At 44.6% G+C, this 17,954-nt stretch overlaps 1 protein-coding gene across 1 annotated transcript in view; it reads right to left on the reverse strand.

Annotated features, from left to right (window-relative positions):
- The window catches only part of sh3pxd2b (SH3 and PX domains 2B), a 39,777-nt gene that overhangs the window by 18,678 nt on the left and 3,145 nt on the right, over positions 1 to 17,954 (reverse strand). Inside the window, exons 2-4 of the mRNA XM_079738787.1 lie at positions 17,064 to 17,144; positions 9,300 to 9,375; positions 2,114 to 2,190 (exon numbers count right to left, since the gene is read on the reverse strand). Of these exons, the coding sequence (XP_079594913.1) occupies positions 2,114 to 2,190; positions 9,300 to 9,375; positions 17,064 to 17,144 (234 nt within the window). The remainder of the gene's footprint in view (positions 1 to 2,113; positions 2,191 to 9,299; positions 9,376 to 17,063; positions 17,145 to 17,954) is intronic.

Genomic DNA, 17,954 nt, shown 5'->3' on the forward strand with positions numbered 1-17,954 from the left:
GTTCAGCCGCCTCCCACATGTTTGACTAAATATACTGAAAATTTTAAATTTTGGCCCACGAGCCTCCCCACGATTACATTTTGGCCCTCCACTGGGAGGAATTTGGGCCCCCCTGCTCTATGCAAACAATTGCCTTTTAGTTGACTGTGTTCTTCCAGATCTGAAGTAAAAACAGACGCCTTCACAAGCAGGGGGATTCCGTGCGAGTCAGCCCGGGCCTCAGCTGGTTGGCAAAGGGCTGACGCAGCTCTCCTTAAAAAGGGAGAGAAAACTAAAGAAAAGCTTCAAGAAAGCCCTCGTGTCCCTCCTGCTCCCCCAACCACCCTGACAAGGAAGGGAAGGGCAGACCTCCTGGCTTCTACTAAACAAACAGAGAGACTGTGGACATTTTGGGAGAGGAGATGGGCAGGGATCAAACACACCATTTGACCTGACCTCTGAATGCTTGGTTGAGCTGTCAATCAAAAGGGATTTCTGCTTCACCTCTTACTGGGGTTATCAAAATAGCATGTGCTATTTAGTGGCATTTCAAAGTGATTGTTTTTCTTCAACTTGAACAAAAATAGGATTGGAAAATACCAAACCTAATTAAAATGAACCAAAAGTGGAAACGTCTTCTAATGTTAACTTTGACTCTAATGTTGACTGAACCTTGACTTAAAAGTCAAGTTTCAGGAAGTGGGTTGACCATTTGAGGAACAACAAGTTATGGATTTGATGTTGAATTGAGTAATACTTTGCATTTAGCAATCCACTACAGTAACTCCTTAAGTCTGATCATTGTCTTGGTGATACATGGCTATGAAGACTTAAAGGCATTCCCTGACAAAGTAGTCACCATGAGTGAATCCCACCATGAACACTGAGACTCCTTAAAGCCCGCTGATGGAAGCCGCCCTACTGACTCAGAAACGGTCAACGTAAACATCTCAAGAATGGTCTCCACCGGCTTCTCACTTAAGTGATGAAAGATGTTCCCTTTCCGTTGTTCATTTAAAACCCAAATCAACCTCTTAATGCCATAGGTTTACAGCTTCCCAGTCCAAACCCCCAAAAACATTGTCTACGACAATTTAATACCTATTACCGCCAGGCCAGCTGTCCCCATTCAACCTTGTTTGATCTAAAATTAAACCATGACATTGTGATTAAGAAAGCCATTCTTCTGGGGGTAGTTCTAATCAAAGCTAAATGATATTCAATATATCCATACAATTTGTATGGATACAACATCCATACAAATTTTGGCACACCAAAGATTGCAAATGAATGGCCGAAAAACATAAGAAGCCGAGACCAATCGCAATAGCCCCGATGGCCTTTCAATGTTCCACAACCACAAGGACTGTGGGTATGCCGACTTGTGCTAGCAAGCTTTCTGTCCCTCCTCCCAGTGGCCACAGTTATTCAGCAGAAAATAACAAAGAACAACACTTGCTCCAACATTGTAGTCATAGCATTTTACTACATGTTGACATTTTTAAACAATATTGTTTAACAAAAAACTACGACTATGCTGGTGGTCCGGCTCTAAGCCACAGACATGACTACTCTGTGTGGTGAAATTCAGTACCCACAAAGCCCAGACTCGTTGCCTTAAGGTCAGCACGTTTTATTGCCCAAACTCATCTTTTTAAGTCCTTCCATTGGAACATTGTGACAGACCTTGTATTGTTGCTGTTCCGTAATCTTTCTTTCTAATGTGTGCAAGACATGAACTGAAACATTTCCATCAGAAGGTATTACACTTTGACAATATATTTTTCTGTAATAGAAAGCTCCCCATTAAGCACGAGCAAGAAAACACTACATTCTCAAAAGACTTTCTCTGTATTCACCGGGCGTGAATACAGAGAAATTCTTTAATTTCTTTAGGGTACAACGCTATAAAGGTTGAACAACATAATCTCACTTTGCTGCGCAAAGTTCCTTATAAAAAGATGCAAGTTAAAAAAATGTGGCCTGAACAATAATTCAAAGAAATTGGTCTAATCGGAAAGCTCTCAAGGAATAAAAAAAAAAAAAACAAACAGAAACCACAACAGGATGGATCCATCTGTCGGCCATGATGGATCTGGTGGTGACGGGTCACATGACGGGTCACGTGACTCACCATGCAGTACTCGTTGATGGGCCGCAGGCGCTTCATGGCGACATCTCTGATATGGCTCCTCCGAAACAGGATCTTTCCTGTAGCAAAAAAGAACAATAAGTCAACAAGAAGCCTCTTACAACTTCTAAATTAGTTGGTACATCATGATAGGCTGAGATAGACTATTCAAATCTTTCTTATGCACGATGATAACATTATTTGAATATTTTTCAGATAGTAACAAGTATTATTAGGTGTATTACAATTATGTGTATTACACTTTTGTCTGTGACATTTGGATCACTGTGTGCTTGTTATTCACTCCGACTTTATTTGACATTTAAAAAACCATTTGGACTGTGGGGCGATTAGCAAAGAGTGGCAGCAGGTAACACAATGAGCTTATTATGCACACCATGTTGACAAAGTACTGTTAACACATCAATAACACTTATTTGTGTCAGCTCAACATTATGGATTGGATGCTAGTTAAATACATGGCCTTTTTAGTTCATGAATAAGTAATTATCTTGGAACATTCATTTGTACATTTTGTAAATTTTCATCTCATTGCCAGTCACAAATAACTCCCAGCTACAGTTGGTCCCATCCCGGAAAAATCAAGTAGGCCGTCTAAATTTGGCAGGGAATGTGTCTACGGTATAGTACAATTGACTCTGTGTGTGTGTGTGTGTGTGTGTGTGTGTGTGTGTGTGTGTGTGTGTGTGTGTGTGTGTGTGTGCGTGTGTGCGTGCGTGCTTGCGTGCGTGCGTGGGTGCGTGCGTGCGTCAGGCCCAGCACACATTTGTTTAAAATATATATTTTTTACGAGCAAAATAATCTTTCATCTTATTTGGCCCTGCACAACTACTTAGTTCCAAACACAGCTATTTAGTTCCAAAGTAACAGTTTAGTCTACATTTGCTGTTGGGGAAGCTAGAATATCAAAAAAGTGACCAACATCGTGAACAAGCAGTGGCACTAGTCTAGCTGTCCAGTTTTAAAAAGGGATATCCGAAAATGGATCACAAAGGGGGTTTCAAAAGGACCCTGGAAGGTACTTCCAGGGTCTTTTTTACTGTTTTGCTTTTTTACTGTTGTGCTTGCAAGAACTGCAGTCACCTTTAGGGCTTTGCTTCGGTCTATTCAAGCGATATCTTTACCATTGCCGTAGCAGATTTACCCTTGGTTTTGTGGCATTGTATTGCAACTATGATGGCGTTATTTTAGAGGTTCATATAGCATTGGGTTTTGTCGGTTCTTGTGCGTATTGGCGGCGCACTGTGTGCGTGTGTTTGTTACGATAGCACTACGTCGTTTATTGTTTGTCGGCTGTACGCGTTGGGTTTTTGGAAATGCCCCCTCTCCATATATCGTCGCCCCCTGACTGTTTTATAACTGGCGCCGGGTCCGGTGTGTCTGTGTGTGTGAGTGTGAGTTTGTGCATGTGTTGTGCGTGAGTGAGTGAGTGTGAGTAAACCAGGCATTTCTTCAGTACCCCTTATTAAGAGAATGCCATGTAGCCACACGTGGCCAATTCCTTCATCTATAATTATCTTGTAGCAAGAGAGGGAGTTATTTTTTTATTTTGCACTTACATCATGTGTCAACAGTTGAGTATACCTGCTTACTTGGCAGATTCCCGTAAGACCTTGCACACACAGAGACACACACACACACACACACACACACACACACACACACACACACACACACACACACACACACACATCTGGCTGTGCCTTGATCTCCTATACCTCAATCCCCCGACCACATTCAACACCGACCACATCAACAGCTGATCCAGGTGCATATGCTTTATACCAGACAGACAGACAGACAGAGACAGAGACAGCCAGCTAGAACAGACAGACAGACAGACAGACAGACAGACAGACAGACAGACAGACAGACAGACAGACAGACAGACAGACAGACAGACAGGCAGATTGCCTTGATCCCCCACATCAACGTGAGGCATGCTTGGATGCTTGTAACAAAGCAACAGACAGACACAGCGGTCCAGCGAGTCATCCCTTCCTCTGTGGGTCCTGAGACCACTTGGTTCTCAACTGAAGCAGAAAGTCCGCCCCCACTGTCCCTCCCTTCCCCCTCCCTCCCTCCCTCCCTCCCTCCCTCCCTCCCTCCCTCCCTCCCTCTCTCCCTCCCTCCCTCCCTCCCTCTGTCAGCCTCCAGACGGCGCTTGAGGGGAGGAATGCGTTGACTCGACACTGTCCACTCTGTATGCACGGCAGGGCTTGGCTGCAGCAGATGAAAAAAGGCCTGTTTTGGGTGGGAATGACCAAATAAGGCTAGGGGTGGTGGTGGTGGTGGTGGTGGTGGTGGTGGTGGGGGGGGGTGGTGTAGGTGACAGGAAAATTGCAGAGAGTGTGGACCAGGAAGTATGAAACAAGGTCTATTCCCTGAGAAGAGCAGCAGGACAGCGTAGGAGCGGGCTGAGCCTTGGAAGGCCGGAGGCCGTGAATAGAAAAGCACGATATATGCGAAAGAGTGAAAACAGCAGCGAAAGACTGAAGGATCGGAGTGAGACAGCCTGTCGAGGTGCTCATACTGGTGCGACCTTTTCCTCAACTCAATCCTCTGTCTGTAAAGTAAACGCACCAGACTCAGACGCTTTTATCCAGAGACTTACATTAAGTACATTTGGCAGAAGAAGGTGAAACAATATATCGCTGTCGGTACAGTAAGGACGTTCATAGAAACAAGTGCCAAGCACTAACAATATCTAGGGTAACTCATTCCCTGTATACAACAAAGAAAGCTAGGATAAGACGCTAGAAGACTAGGTAATTTATTTATTTTTTCAGACGTCCTGTCTCCGACCATTTTCTTGCATTCTGCGACGCCTCTATCCTTGACCAACGTTAGAAGCCATGAGCTCACAGGAGGGCAAACGATGGTGAAAGAGTGAAGGAACCAGCATGACGAGGGGGGAGGGGGCGGTGGGAATGATAATGATGTGCATCTGTCTGTGTGTGCGCGCGTGTGCAGCAGATTGTGTGTGATTGAGGCGGTAATTACACTGTGCCGCTGCCGCCTTGCTGACTGAGGCCCGACACCGTGTGTAAAATGACTACAATGGTCCCGTTTCGCAACACCGAACAAGACCACTTTAAGGAAGGATTTCACCCAAACGTGTGCGACGGGAGACAATGTTTGAATCTGGAGGGATGGTATGTGCACTGTTCTGTTACAAGGGCGGAATGTGGCTCAAGAGATACAGCTGGTTGGCTGATAACTGGAAGGTTGCTTGATCAATCCCCGGATCGTCGAGGTGTCCCTGAGCAAGACACCTCACCCTGACTTCTCCTGACGAGCTGGCTGTAGTCGTGTGTGGTTGACTCCGCCGTCGGTGTGTGACTGTGTGCATGAATGGGTGAATGTTGTAAAGCGCTTTGAGTGGGCACTGGTTAGAAAAGCGCTACATAAATGCAGTCCATTTACCATTTGCCATTTACGAGTAACTCTGTGAGTAGCAAGGCTGTCCTAATGGGGGATGGGGTTAGAAGGTGATCTCTCTGGGAACAGTCCGGAACGCTTTGCACTGTGACAGGCCCAAAGTGCACCAACATGCTGAGAGATGAGGAAAGCACGAGAACTCTCACATAATATAAAAAATAAAATGTTGGAACCCAATAATCAGCTTGATTGATAGAGAAATGGTGGCTGCTTGGTGGTCTAGATCATTTTGAAAAATTGGTTAAAAGTACCGTTTCACGGCAATGGAGGACGGCAGAAGACAGGGGCTTGTCTTTTTATTGTTTATTTTCTCCAAAGTTGTTAACCACTGGTGCAGACAGCAGGCGTCTCACTGGCTGTTGAAGTCTGGTAGATTGCTCATGTAGCCAACACATATCCTAGGACAGGCTCACTGACTTCACTGACGTATAAGGAACACAATTCAACTTGCATATCTAAGTACTTCTTGACGGAAAAGAGAGAATAACCAAGCAAAGTTATTATTGTTATTATGATGGGGGAAAGAAGCAACAAGATGGCGGCTTTGATGGTTTGCTTCACATGAACCCTCAGCAGCGCAGTCAGTGACCAGCAGTCACGCGTTAAGGAGTCAACCATTTCAATGATGATTTCCGAATCTCCAGCATTGTGAACAATAATAAATATGCCAAGCAGCAGCATGAAACCAAACACAAGATTGTCTGAAGCTGATTAGCTCATTCTCTGTGCCATCTCTCTCCCTCTTGCCATCCCTCTGTTGCATATTTATATTTGTCTCTCCGCAGAAAAGACAGTAAAAGGCCAGCAGATAGTAACTGCTCCACCAGGAATGTAAAGAAAATGTAAAGTTTGGCTAGATTAAGAAAGGTTATAGGAGGACTGTTTAATAGTGACGTGGATCCATCCATTATGCTCAGACCCTCAAAATAAGCTATTTGAAACAAATAGAAACCAATACAGCCTAGATTAAATCATGCAGTTAAAAACAATATGATTTAATATGGTGCGCTACAAATAGGATGCAAAATCTTTACGCTTTGGGTTCAACCCTAAAATAATGTCTACAGTAAAAAAAGAGTATCGAAGAAAAACACTCCAGAGCAGGAACGAAACATCTGGAGAATACAGTGCCATGCCCTCCTGACAATAAAGTCACTTCTGAGAATAAAGTCACTTCATGTCACTTCCTAAGATATAGTCACTTCCTGAGAACATAGTCACTTCCTGCAGATGGAGAAGGATGAGACGTTGCGTTATCCAAACCAGCTGGAAAAATGTAAGCCAAGCCCATGCCATGTCTTGTCTTTCATGACAGATGTCATTAGAACTCAAAACATCAACAGACACCATAGTGATGATGGGAAGAGAGCGGGGATGGGGTTTTCTAAAATGTCATAACCAATTCCTTCTCAGCCATCGTTGTTGAACGCTACGACATTACAACATAAAAAAAAAAAAAAATTAATCGATCATTAATAGCTCCACGAATAAATGGACCAGGTGCACGATCTCAGGATCTATGGATAAATTACAATAGAGAGTAAAGAATATAGATCAACATCTATCTATTTGTTTTGTAACCCTCACCCGGTCCGAGTGGATGCAGGAAAAACACATCAGAAATCAATCATTTTACTTCCGCTAGAACACATTTCTAATTTAGAGATAATAGTCAGTTTATCTCTCGTACTAATAGTCAACTAAATCTGTTCTACAACTTCCATATGGCAAATTGGATCATAAATAAGAGAAACACAACAATTCAGACACAGCCGACTTTGCGTGGACACTTCAATATCGCTAAATCCACATAATGGCCCCCACTGACTCCAAAAAGTCTCTACCCTTTGTTTATTACCACAGCAAATATGTAAAGAAAAAATGTTCAATTAACTGCAAGATGATCTGTTTTCTACGTCACGCTACACGGTGCGTCGTCACATAACGATGTACAGGCCCTGTACACAATTGCGGGGAAGTGCCGCCAACTGCGTTGGCGTCTCCACACACTATGTGCGCGTTTCAACGCAAGCTATCCTAAGAAGTGTATGTTTTTTTTAACTATCACCTTTACTAATTACTAATTATTATTATTATACTTGACCTTACATGACAACAATGTCTAGGAGTGCGGGATGAACCTGTGCAGTACTCAGCTGCTCCGACAACCACATTCACGTTTTTTTAAACTTCTTAATAACGTTGAGATCGCCATCACATATGAAGATACCTTCATCAATAACTTGTCACCATTGCCTGAAGTCATTAAAGTTAGGCAAACCGAAGAAGCCAGTACTGCGGTCACTGTTGCCCGGCAGCAGTCACTATGCTCTGCTATTCATCATTGAATGGCAGCTGCCACAAGATGGCTGAACACACATAGCGGAGTACAGATTGGAGTGTACACTTGATTGGAAAATGAACAAAGGGTCACAGGTCACACCGCTGGGACACCAGGGGGATGCGTTCATGTTGTGTTTAATGTAGATACAACCAAAATGAAGATAGGGTTTTATAATTAAAGTATGTATCTCATATGAAGAGGGCTATAGGGAGTTGATTAAGTTCCCTTTGTTCAATCATTAGTCGCCATGCAGAACAGCAAAGCAACGCTGATGTTGTAAAATGAACTACACTGACTCGGGTTAAAGGGGTGATATTATGCCAACAGGTGTCAGCGTGATTGGCCATTTCAAGCAGTTTAAGAATCTGCCTTTCCCTTTGCCCTTGTGACATCACTAGTTGGCGTGTCCACCTAGATGTATGATAGATAAGCAACATTTGCCACATTCCACTGGGTAGGAACTTGCAGGAGAGAACGCTCATGGTTCGACATCATTCCTAACAGCATAACAAAAATGCATGGATATGCTAATTAGGCCACCGATTAGCATAATCAAAAGGAGAGGCTGTATCGTTAATTAATGTGGCATGTGAAGCCCTTTGAGACTGTCATTGACTAAGGGGCGATAACAATAAAATGTACTTTACGTCACATTTTTGATGGTCGGACTGTACTTCCTGTCAATTATGCACGGCCTGAATAATCCAACCCCTCCGCTCTCCCATCGCCGTACACACGCTGGTTCGACCCATCTACTTTTCCGTCTGTTCGTCATCTCGAGAGTTACGAGTTTGGCCATGTGTTTCTCTGTATCGCGTGTGTTTCCCGTGTTTTATGTTTTTCTAGGCGTCTGTGCGTATGTATGTGTGCACAGACACACTTCAGGGCCCTCAATGAGTTCCAGACCTCTAGCTCACCTCATCAACCCTCATCCCCCCCCCCCCCCCAAAAAAAAACTTGAGGGTGGGGTCCACCGGGCGGGACCCTCAGGGTTGGGGAATGCTTCTTTTGACATGCCCGGATAACTTGAACCAGATTCTCCACGATGAGACAATGTGTTGTTTGTGGTTTTGGCTATACTTTAAGGTCATTGCCAACTGCGTCTTTCAAACATGATTTCAAATCAACAGGGTTGGCAAAATCAAAATCAGTCTTACCTGGCAGAATTGATATATTCGTTACGCTGTTCTCAGAGTAAATCCAATCTATAATATTCCTGCAGGCTATTATTATGCAAAGCTATACAATAACAGAATAACAGAGTGTTAGCTAATTAATATTAGATGTGTGTGTGTGTGTGTGTGTGTGTGTGTGTGTGTGTGTGTGTGTGTGTGTGTGTGTGTGTGTGTAAATTGGGACTGTCCGACCCCCTGAATATCTTACCTGGAAGGAAAGGAATGATTCGCCGCTTGGGGTCTTTCTGGCCCCCTTCCACCGGGAATTTATCCAACAACTCCATCTAAAAAAACAACAGGTTTGTTTACTAAAAGGGGGGACACACAAGATTCAAAGTACACACATTACAAACGCAAGGAGACACACACACACACACACACACACACACACACACACACACACACACACACACACACAAGCACAGTCAAAGGTACATACAAGAAGGCCATGGGTTTCGTTTTAACATTGCATGTTTATCTTTGTTGTTCTATTACAATTCAGCAACTCCTAAGGAGACTCCTGCCAATAAAGCTAGTCTGCTAACGACGAGGAATGCACTGGACAGATGGTGTATGGGCAGCCCTCCCACTACATATGCTGACTTTTTTCCTGCTGTGCAGCTATATAGCTGGGTTAGCGTAGCACTGACATAGTGGAATATTTAATATTTAGTGTTTTTATGCACTGAAAGGCTAAGGAACTCCTCCCCGGCTGATTGTGTGTGTGTGTGTGTAAGTGTGAGTGTGTGTGTGTGTGAGTGTATGTGTGTGTGTGTATGTGTGTGTGTTTGTGTGTGTGTGTGTGTTCTCCAGCTGCATGCACGTCAAGCGACTGGAGGGCAATGAAATGACACCTGGCTGAGTCGCCATGGGCTCTTTTATTGGCCTTCTCTCTTTCTACCGCCCTCCCTCTCTCCTTCCCTTACATTCACTTTATTCTCTTCCCTAATGCTCCCTGGTCATTCTCACTCGCCCTTTGGGCTCCGCCCATGCTGAGACCGCACGGCCCTCAGTCACCTGGCCTGTTGTGGAGCCACGGCGCCAAACGGCTCACCTATGGCAAGAAGACTTCTCACCTACGGAGGCCTTCTGACGGGCTGTCGATTTATACAGAAACTTTGAACACAGATCCGAGCAAAGGGGTTTGGAGGGGGAGAAAGAACGAAAGAAAGAAAGAAAGAAAGAAAGAAAGAAAGAAAGAAAGAAAGAAAGAGAGAGAGAGAACACATATGTGAAGCCCATCTTCTTGATCCGTGTCTGTGAGGCGTGATGGATTGTGGACAGGCCCATGAGGGACCTCCATCCCCAACATGAAAGAAGACACCTCTCTTGGGAAGAGAGATCTATTAAGAGGGGGCCTTCAGAACGGCCTCTAGGCAAAGTCATTGGTCGGTTTGAGGATAAACCTCAGGGTCCACATGGCCTGCGGTGTGTTTTCTGTGTATTTTGAATTAGCGATAGGAGGGGTCCAATCCAAAGCACAGAATTAACCCGGTATCATAACTTTCTACATTTTAGTCAAAAAGAAAACAGAAATGTTCACCAACAAGACCCAGATGGAACAGTTTAACCAATTTGACTTTCCCTGTAAGTGTTGCATTTGTTGATATATAAGAACAAAGCAAACAAAATCCTACAACTTCTAATGCCTATCAATATAAAGCAGCCAGCGTAAATAACTCTTATGTAAAGCATGTGGTGTGGTGGTGGTGGTGGTGGTGGTGGTGGTGGTGGTGGTGGTATGGGAGTAGTCTACGGTACAGGTGGAATGAGCCTAAATCAGCAGAGCAGAAATACAGGATGAATCAAATTTCAGGATTGTTTAACAAGTGTTAACTACTACTTTTCTATGGAAGGCCACTTAGTCGACCCTTCCACTGCGTGCACTGGGCCCCATTCATAAAGATATGTTGACACATTTAGACTAGTTTGCCGACTTCACCATCAGCAGCATTGGGTCCAGGTGACCCCTGGTCAAATTAAAATGATTGCATTAAATTGTGAGTTGATCTTTGTAACGGCGTCTGTGGCGCTTCTTCCTGCGGTGTGCCCCGTACCGTAGCCATAAGTCACCCCTCGTCTGCGTTTGTTTGGCCGATTCAGTGTGTTGAATCGGGGACAGAGGCCGTCGGTGAGAGGAATCCCTGGGATTGGCTGATTGACTGCTTAAGCGACTAATGACCGTGGGCAGAACCCGGAAGTGAGCCAAGCAGCCAGCGACCTCCACCAGGCGGCACGCCCAAAAAGACACTGTCTCATTTATCCACTCTATCTCATCCGACCATTCGTCGGTTTCACTAATTCTCGATTCGAAGGAGCTATATTACCCAGCCGTCTGAGTGAGAACTGCGGGAGCTGGTGGGAAAAAGTAGCCAACGGCTGAGTGAGAACTGTGTGAGCTGGTGGGAAAAAGCTGCCAACTACAGCCAACGGCTCACTAGCACGTATGTCCTGCGTGACGGAAAATGGCTCTCCCTACCAGCTGCTGGTAGGGAGAGCCATTTCCCGTCACACAGGACATACGTGCTAGTGAGCCGTTGGCTGTAGTCTTTGCAGTGTGTCTAAGTGCAACTTTACGGCAGAGACAAAAGCTAGGAGGGCAACGCAACAGTCAGCCTTCATCGCGGCTCTTTGCCGTCGGCTCGGTGTGTCAAGGCCATAACATTAACCGCCAAGACTACTTCTACTACTGCTGGGGATTGATTACTGTATTGACGATCTGTGTAATGGTCGTAGCAAAGGAAATGCATAGCAATCTGAGACTTTAACTCAATCAATAAATCACACAGGTACAACAACACAGCTGCTTACACACAGACAGACAGACAGACGGACAGACAGACAGACACTCTCTTAAGCCGTAGATTCGTCAAGGGCTAAAGGCATAGCATAGTCTGGGTTCTCTAGCCACTCGTGGTTTTAAAACACGCTTGGTTAAGTGTCCCCTTGAACGTCTTCACTTAAAGAAAGGACACATCTACTGTGTTAGCAGCAGCAAGGGCCGCATTTGATTTGACATAAATATAGAGTTCCATATCGCCCCATCGTATCTTCGGACACATTGACCGCTAAGATTCCAAAATCCTATATCCTTTTACATCCACGTCTTTTGTGTTCGAAAATTCCAAGCTGTTATCCCTGGGACCCTGCTAGTTTCTGACCAATCAGGGCATCTCTTCCCCGATTGGATTGGGGAACCCATCTTCTTCTGTCAATCCCAGGTGCAATGAACGCAAGCCTTCTCTATGAGGGACAAACATGCGGAGGCAGGGGAAATTATTTTGTTTTTCTGGTTTCAAAATCTTCTGCTCTTTTCTGCATTCTCTCCTTAGAACCCCCAAATCTTACCTACAGCAGCTTTAAGGCAGTGGAACTAATGCGGATAGATGGTTAATTTGACATGGCACCCTAACCAAACTCATTCATGTCCTTCCTCCACCAAGTTAGTGGAGGAAGGACATGAATGAGTTTAACCAGCACTGTTTAACTTGGGTGATCAATCAACCCGGGTTCGAGGCAAGCAACGTCACAGGAGGTGGAACAGAAGCTGGTATTGTTGGCACATTCCGCCCCCGGCGATTATGCCTCGCAAACTGCAAACCCCAGTCCTACTATAAAACTTTGGAAATGGCGTCATTTGATGGGATAACTTATCCATGGTTCAGATAGAGTAATGTGATTTTCAAAATGGGAAATGTCATTTGTCTCGTCTGGGTGCGCTCACAATAACCAGACAACCAACAGAGGCGGTTCAAGAAGAGAGTCTAAAAAGGCCTCAGTTCATGAATCACATTCAGAATGTCCCAGGACAATGCCTGCTCTCTCTCTGTGCCCTGGGGATTCACCCACACTGTACAACCCTGTCCTACCACTGCATGTTAGCACAGGGTGAACTGAAAGGCCTTCATGAACACAAACAAAACACCTACTTTAGGTTTAGCATAGCAGAGCAGATTATGTGTGGATTTGGGCTGGGCTGCCACCATTCATTAAACGCTGAATCCCAGAAATATCATAAGAAAACGACCAATTTAGAAGACCGCTCTTCAGAAAAGAGGCAGGGAGGTGACCTTTCACCTCCTTGCAGAAGATTTGAAGAGACCATCGAGAATACCTTGAGAAAACCTAACATGTAGTCACACTGAAAGATTTGGAGATCCATAATTATGCATCCTGTAACCAGTCAATACAAGTTCAAAGACGTGTTAATACATATTACTATTGCTGTCTATTACTATCATTTCCTTAAAACCTTGACTTTATTTCTGACCTTTTTACTGACTTATTATCTGAAATCTATCATTAGGCTTCTATTGTTTAAAGAAAAGAGAAAACGCAATGCCAACAATTGCAGTTACATGCTAGGGTGTATCATTAAAATAAATATTCTTTCTTTGTTTCTCCAGTGACACCGGTGAATCTTCTATACCCTCAGCTTATTCCTTCTCCTCCTTTTGAAATAACTTCATGTGTATGGAAAATATGATGTGGAACGGCAGCAAGCAGCACCGCGTTTTGGATCCGTTACAACATTTAAATACAGGAATACATAATGAAGAACGCTGGATGAGGGGCTGGGTTTGTGTGAATATCTAAAGAAAAATGACACGTGGACTGAATGGAAAAGTGTTCCTGGTGGCATGGAAACATAAAAACAACACTTCCTTGGACAACCACATGGGGGAATCACTGGGATTCAGTAGGTTGCTCTAGACAAAATGGGGATTTTAGTTGGAACCTTTCGGCTTGGAGTCAAACCACTGACTAGACCATCTTGCTCTTTTTCGATGTTGATGATGTTCACTTTACACAACACAACACAATGTCAGTGTGTTGTAATCGCTGGATACATTGTCTGGGGTGAGAAGGAGAGTGGCGTTGCCCTGGCAGATAAGATCAGGTTCCCAATAGGGCAAGAACCGACTACCTCTTTATTGCCTTTGTTAAGAGTTCACACACAAGTATGTGTATCATTACGCTCGGCCGTCAAACGGAAATTAAGACCAGGGCTAGCTGACACAAGAGTAGCCATTAAACAACACGTGCTAGACAACCTGTGTGTGTGTGTGTGTGTGTGTGTGTGTGTGTGTGTGTGTGTGTGTGTGTGTGTGTGTGTGTGTGTGTGTGTGTGTGTGTGTGTGTGTGTGTGTGGGTGGGTGGGTGGGTGGGTGAGTGAGTGAGTGAGTGAGTGAGTGAGTGAGTGAGAGAGAGAGAGGGAATGCATTGTAGTCTCATCACATATCAAGGCTAGGGGAATCAAGATTCACAAAAGGAGTAAACAACACTCAACCAATATTTAGTTGAGGTGGGTCTGTGGACTGGATAGTAAACCAGAGGGAAGTCATATTGGCCTCCAGGAGGTGACGTAGCAGTACTTCAGTGAGGGGTATAGCAATTGATGTGTACATGTGACCCCCAAATGACACAAATTGACTTCAAAGACTGCCCGGGTTCAACATCCTGTTTCAGCGTCAATAGCAGTGAGGCCCAAGGGGGAATAAAATAGTTAACGATGCAAGGTCTCCTCTAACCCTCACTGGACTGCCAGCTTAAAGGTTTCATACCTTAACCAGCCTCTGATCATTCCATGGGTCTTATCTTCATCCACCTCACATCACAATGGCCATCCCCCGGGCTAGCAACAGCAGCAGCCTGTCAACTCCCAGCAGGGAATGTCCCTGCACACACTACTGACCAAGACAGCTACCAGAGAAGTGGCTACAAATCCAAAAGATTCTCATTACGTCGGTCTGATGTGATGATTTAATCGATTTCTTTAGTCCGAACTGGCTCCATTGTCAATTGTATTCAACCTATTCCTAATCCATAAAACATTATTCTCATTGTCCAAAAAAGAAATGTTGCATTGCAACAAATACAGCCACGGTTTATAATTCAAACCAGTGGAGATGCGTTTCTCCATTCTTTAAAAACCTTATTCAATTAGTTGACAAAGTGGACTTGGTTGATGAACTGCACAACATTCACCAAACAACAATAACATGCACGGTTCTAATCCATGTTATTGTTGTTCCGTGAGTCCCTGTCTAAATTCATTATATCGTTCCGCGCCCCATCCAGCAATCCTGCCTGCACACCATCCTGCTGATGGGATCCCATCCTGCTGATGGGATCCCATCAAAGAGGGGATGGAAGGCAATGCAATTATCCCTCCCCGTGTTGGAGTACACACTCGCCAGCAATGTGAAGCTCTCCTCGGGTTTCTGCTCTTCCTGAAACATCAGGGTTTCCTAAACATCAGAAACACCCAGAGTGGAGCGTCTGGATCGATGAGACAAAACAAGGAAGTGCTAAAGAAGAAGAACTGCGATGAGGCCCGCCAGCCTCGGGAGCCTTGTGTTTCACTATGTGATTCCCACACACATTACATTGGGGGTCAAAAGACTCCAGAAAATCGGATTAAATAACGTTAAGTGCGTTATGTGCTTGCTCTCTTTGCCCATCCCAAAGCAAAAACATAAACCCCCTCTCTGAGAGATTGGTCCACTTCAAATAAACGTTTGTTCTGTTTGTTCTGTCGATTGCCATCCTTTGCTTCGGCACCGCATACGTATTGGAATAGTGGAGACTGCTGCCCTTCTTATCCATCGTTAACTTGAACCCCCTCCTCCTAGCAATCAGTCCTGTCATTTCTCTTTTGGGCGAGGTTCTCGACAGACGGTCCGCCTGATCTGGAGAGAGAGGGGCAGGGAGATCAGGGTGGTCACACGAGGCCAGAGACCGGCTGTCTCTCGAAGAGAACACACACTGCCACTAGTGTGACGACCAGAAGAATGATTCACACATTTCTGTGGTCATTCATTCCATGGCGGTCCTTGGTTCATTTTTCCACTCGTTCCCAGTAACCTATCCTGGGGGGGCGGGGCCAGGAGGGGTTGGCAGTAGCCACAGTGTCGCCATGGGGACTGTGTTATAGATTTAGCCATTCCATCTTCGATCTTGCAATACGATCTAATCCATCCACACCACTGTGTAAACTGAACTTTAAACTGAAGGTCAGACAGCAACTCCTAGGGTCCACAGCAGAACCAGTGGTTACGGCTGGATGAGGGGAGACGTGCCAACTGAACTGTGCCTCCCAATCAAACGCCTGCTGGCCATTTGCTCCACCAAACTGATGGATAACCCAGCCACTACCTTTGTATTATAGAGTCTAGACTATGTATTGTGTTACCATTTGCTCTGTGATGTATAATATACATAATAAACATGAACATGTATATTATTTCATTGGTTAAGCATTTATTAGGCTTGGGGTTCTGGTTCTGTGCAGCATTATTCGATTCAGTAAAAAGGCCAATGCAGAGGTATGAGCAGAACTCAAACAAATGCTTAAATTACCAGTCCCATGTTGTTTCTCTTTGCTTGCGGCTAGGCGGTCTGACAGACAACTGAGGGCACTAAGAATGTGCATGGATATTTATATTCTAAATATGTTCTACTGCTCTGTTGTGTTGCCTTCTTTTTGAGAGAATAGAATTGAAATGAATGTCTGAACATAGCAGTTGAAGTGCGCGTTGATAATGTGTGGATTGAAATGCTATCGTTCAGTTCTGCCTGCAATCCAGAAAGCATTCCAAAACAAACCGGAGACACCAACGGCATGTGTCTCAGGAGGTGGAGCGGGCCGGCTGGTAACCGGAAGATTGCTACTTGGCTCCTCCTAGCTGATTTTCGAGGTGTCCCTGAGCGAGACGCTTCACTGAGCCCTGCTCCTGATGAGCTGGTTGTCGCCTTGCATTGTTGATATCGCCGTGAGTGAATGTGTGCTTCGATGGGTGAATGTTGGGCAATATTGTAAAGCGCTTTAAGTGGCCACTGGTTAGAAAGCGCTATTTAAATGCAGCCCATTTACCTTTTACCTGACTGACCCCTTGGGTATAGTTAACGCCTGACGCTGGAAGACACACGGACACATAAAAGGTGTTAGCAGCATTGAGAAGACCCTCACCTGTAGATCAAAGAACTTGCTGTATCGCCGGTAGATGATCTCTGTGCTCCCATCGCTCCACAGCACTTTGATGATGTAAACCTGAGACACACATAGGACACAAATAAAATGTGGTTAGTGCATCCAAACTGCATTAGGCTAACGACAGGATCAGATCAATGATTCGATAATGTCGACCCTTTTGACCACTTTGTTATCCCAGAAGTGGGATTCCTCTCAACCTCATCACTCAAAGTTTCTTTCTTTTCCCATCGTTTTCTTTATTAGTATTCCTCTTGCAGAGCCTTTTTACAAGATTTTATGATACACTATGTGAAGTAAGGCCCCTTGGTCAGTTGTGTAATTATGTTAAAACACCACTAGACAACCACCAATAAACGCAACATTCTTATTCAGACAGCTACTTCCAAACAAGCACAACACAAAAATCAATCAAGGGATTAAGGACAGAGAACACCATCAATTAGACAAATCATCAAATAAATAAATACAAATATAAAATCAATTCTGTGTTTAATTGGACAAACATGGTCGCTTAGCACTTAAAGTCAGCTGTTGTTCTCTGCTGAACCCGTCAGTCGCTTTTAATAAAAGCGTGACATGCTAAATGAGGGCTGTAGGCTATGAAAACAATGGTAGGCTATTTGCAATAGCTGCACCAGTAGCCTTCGGGAACTTGAATTGGGTAACATTGGATTGAGAAGACGTCATCCTCAGTCGTCATCACTTGCAGCAGGTCGCATGACTTCATGTCCTGTCTGGCGCAGACACACATCACTACTTCCTATGAAAAAGGAAGGAGTGAAGTGATCTCTAAGGCACGAAGAGTGACGACAGGACAGGAGAGGGTCCAAGCAGCATGAAGCATTGTGAGATCCTGACAACCCTGTC

Source organism: Pollachius pollachius (assembly GCF_949987615.1).
Source record: "Pollachius pollachius genome assembly, chromosome: 6".
NCBI classification, from domain to species: domain Eukaryota; kingdom Metazoa; phylum Chordata; class Actinopteri; order Gadiformes; family Gadidae; genus Pollachius; species Pollachius pollachius.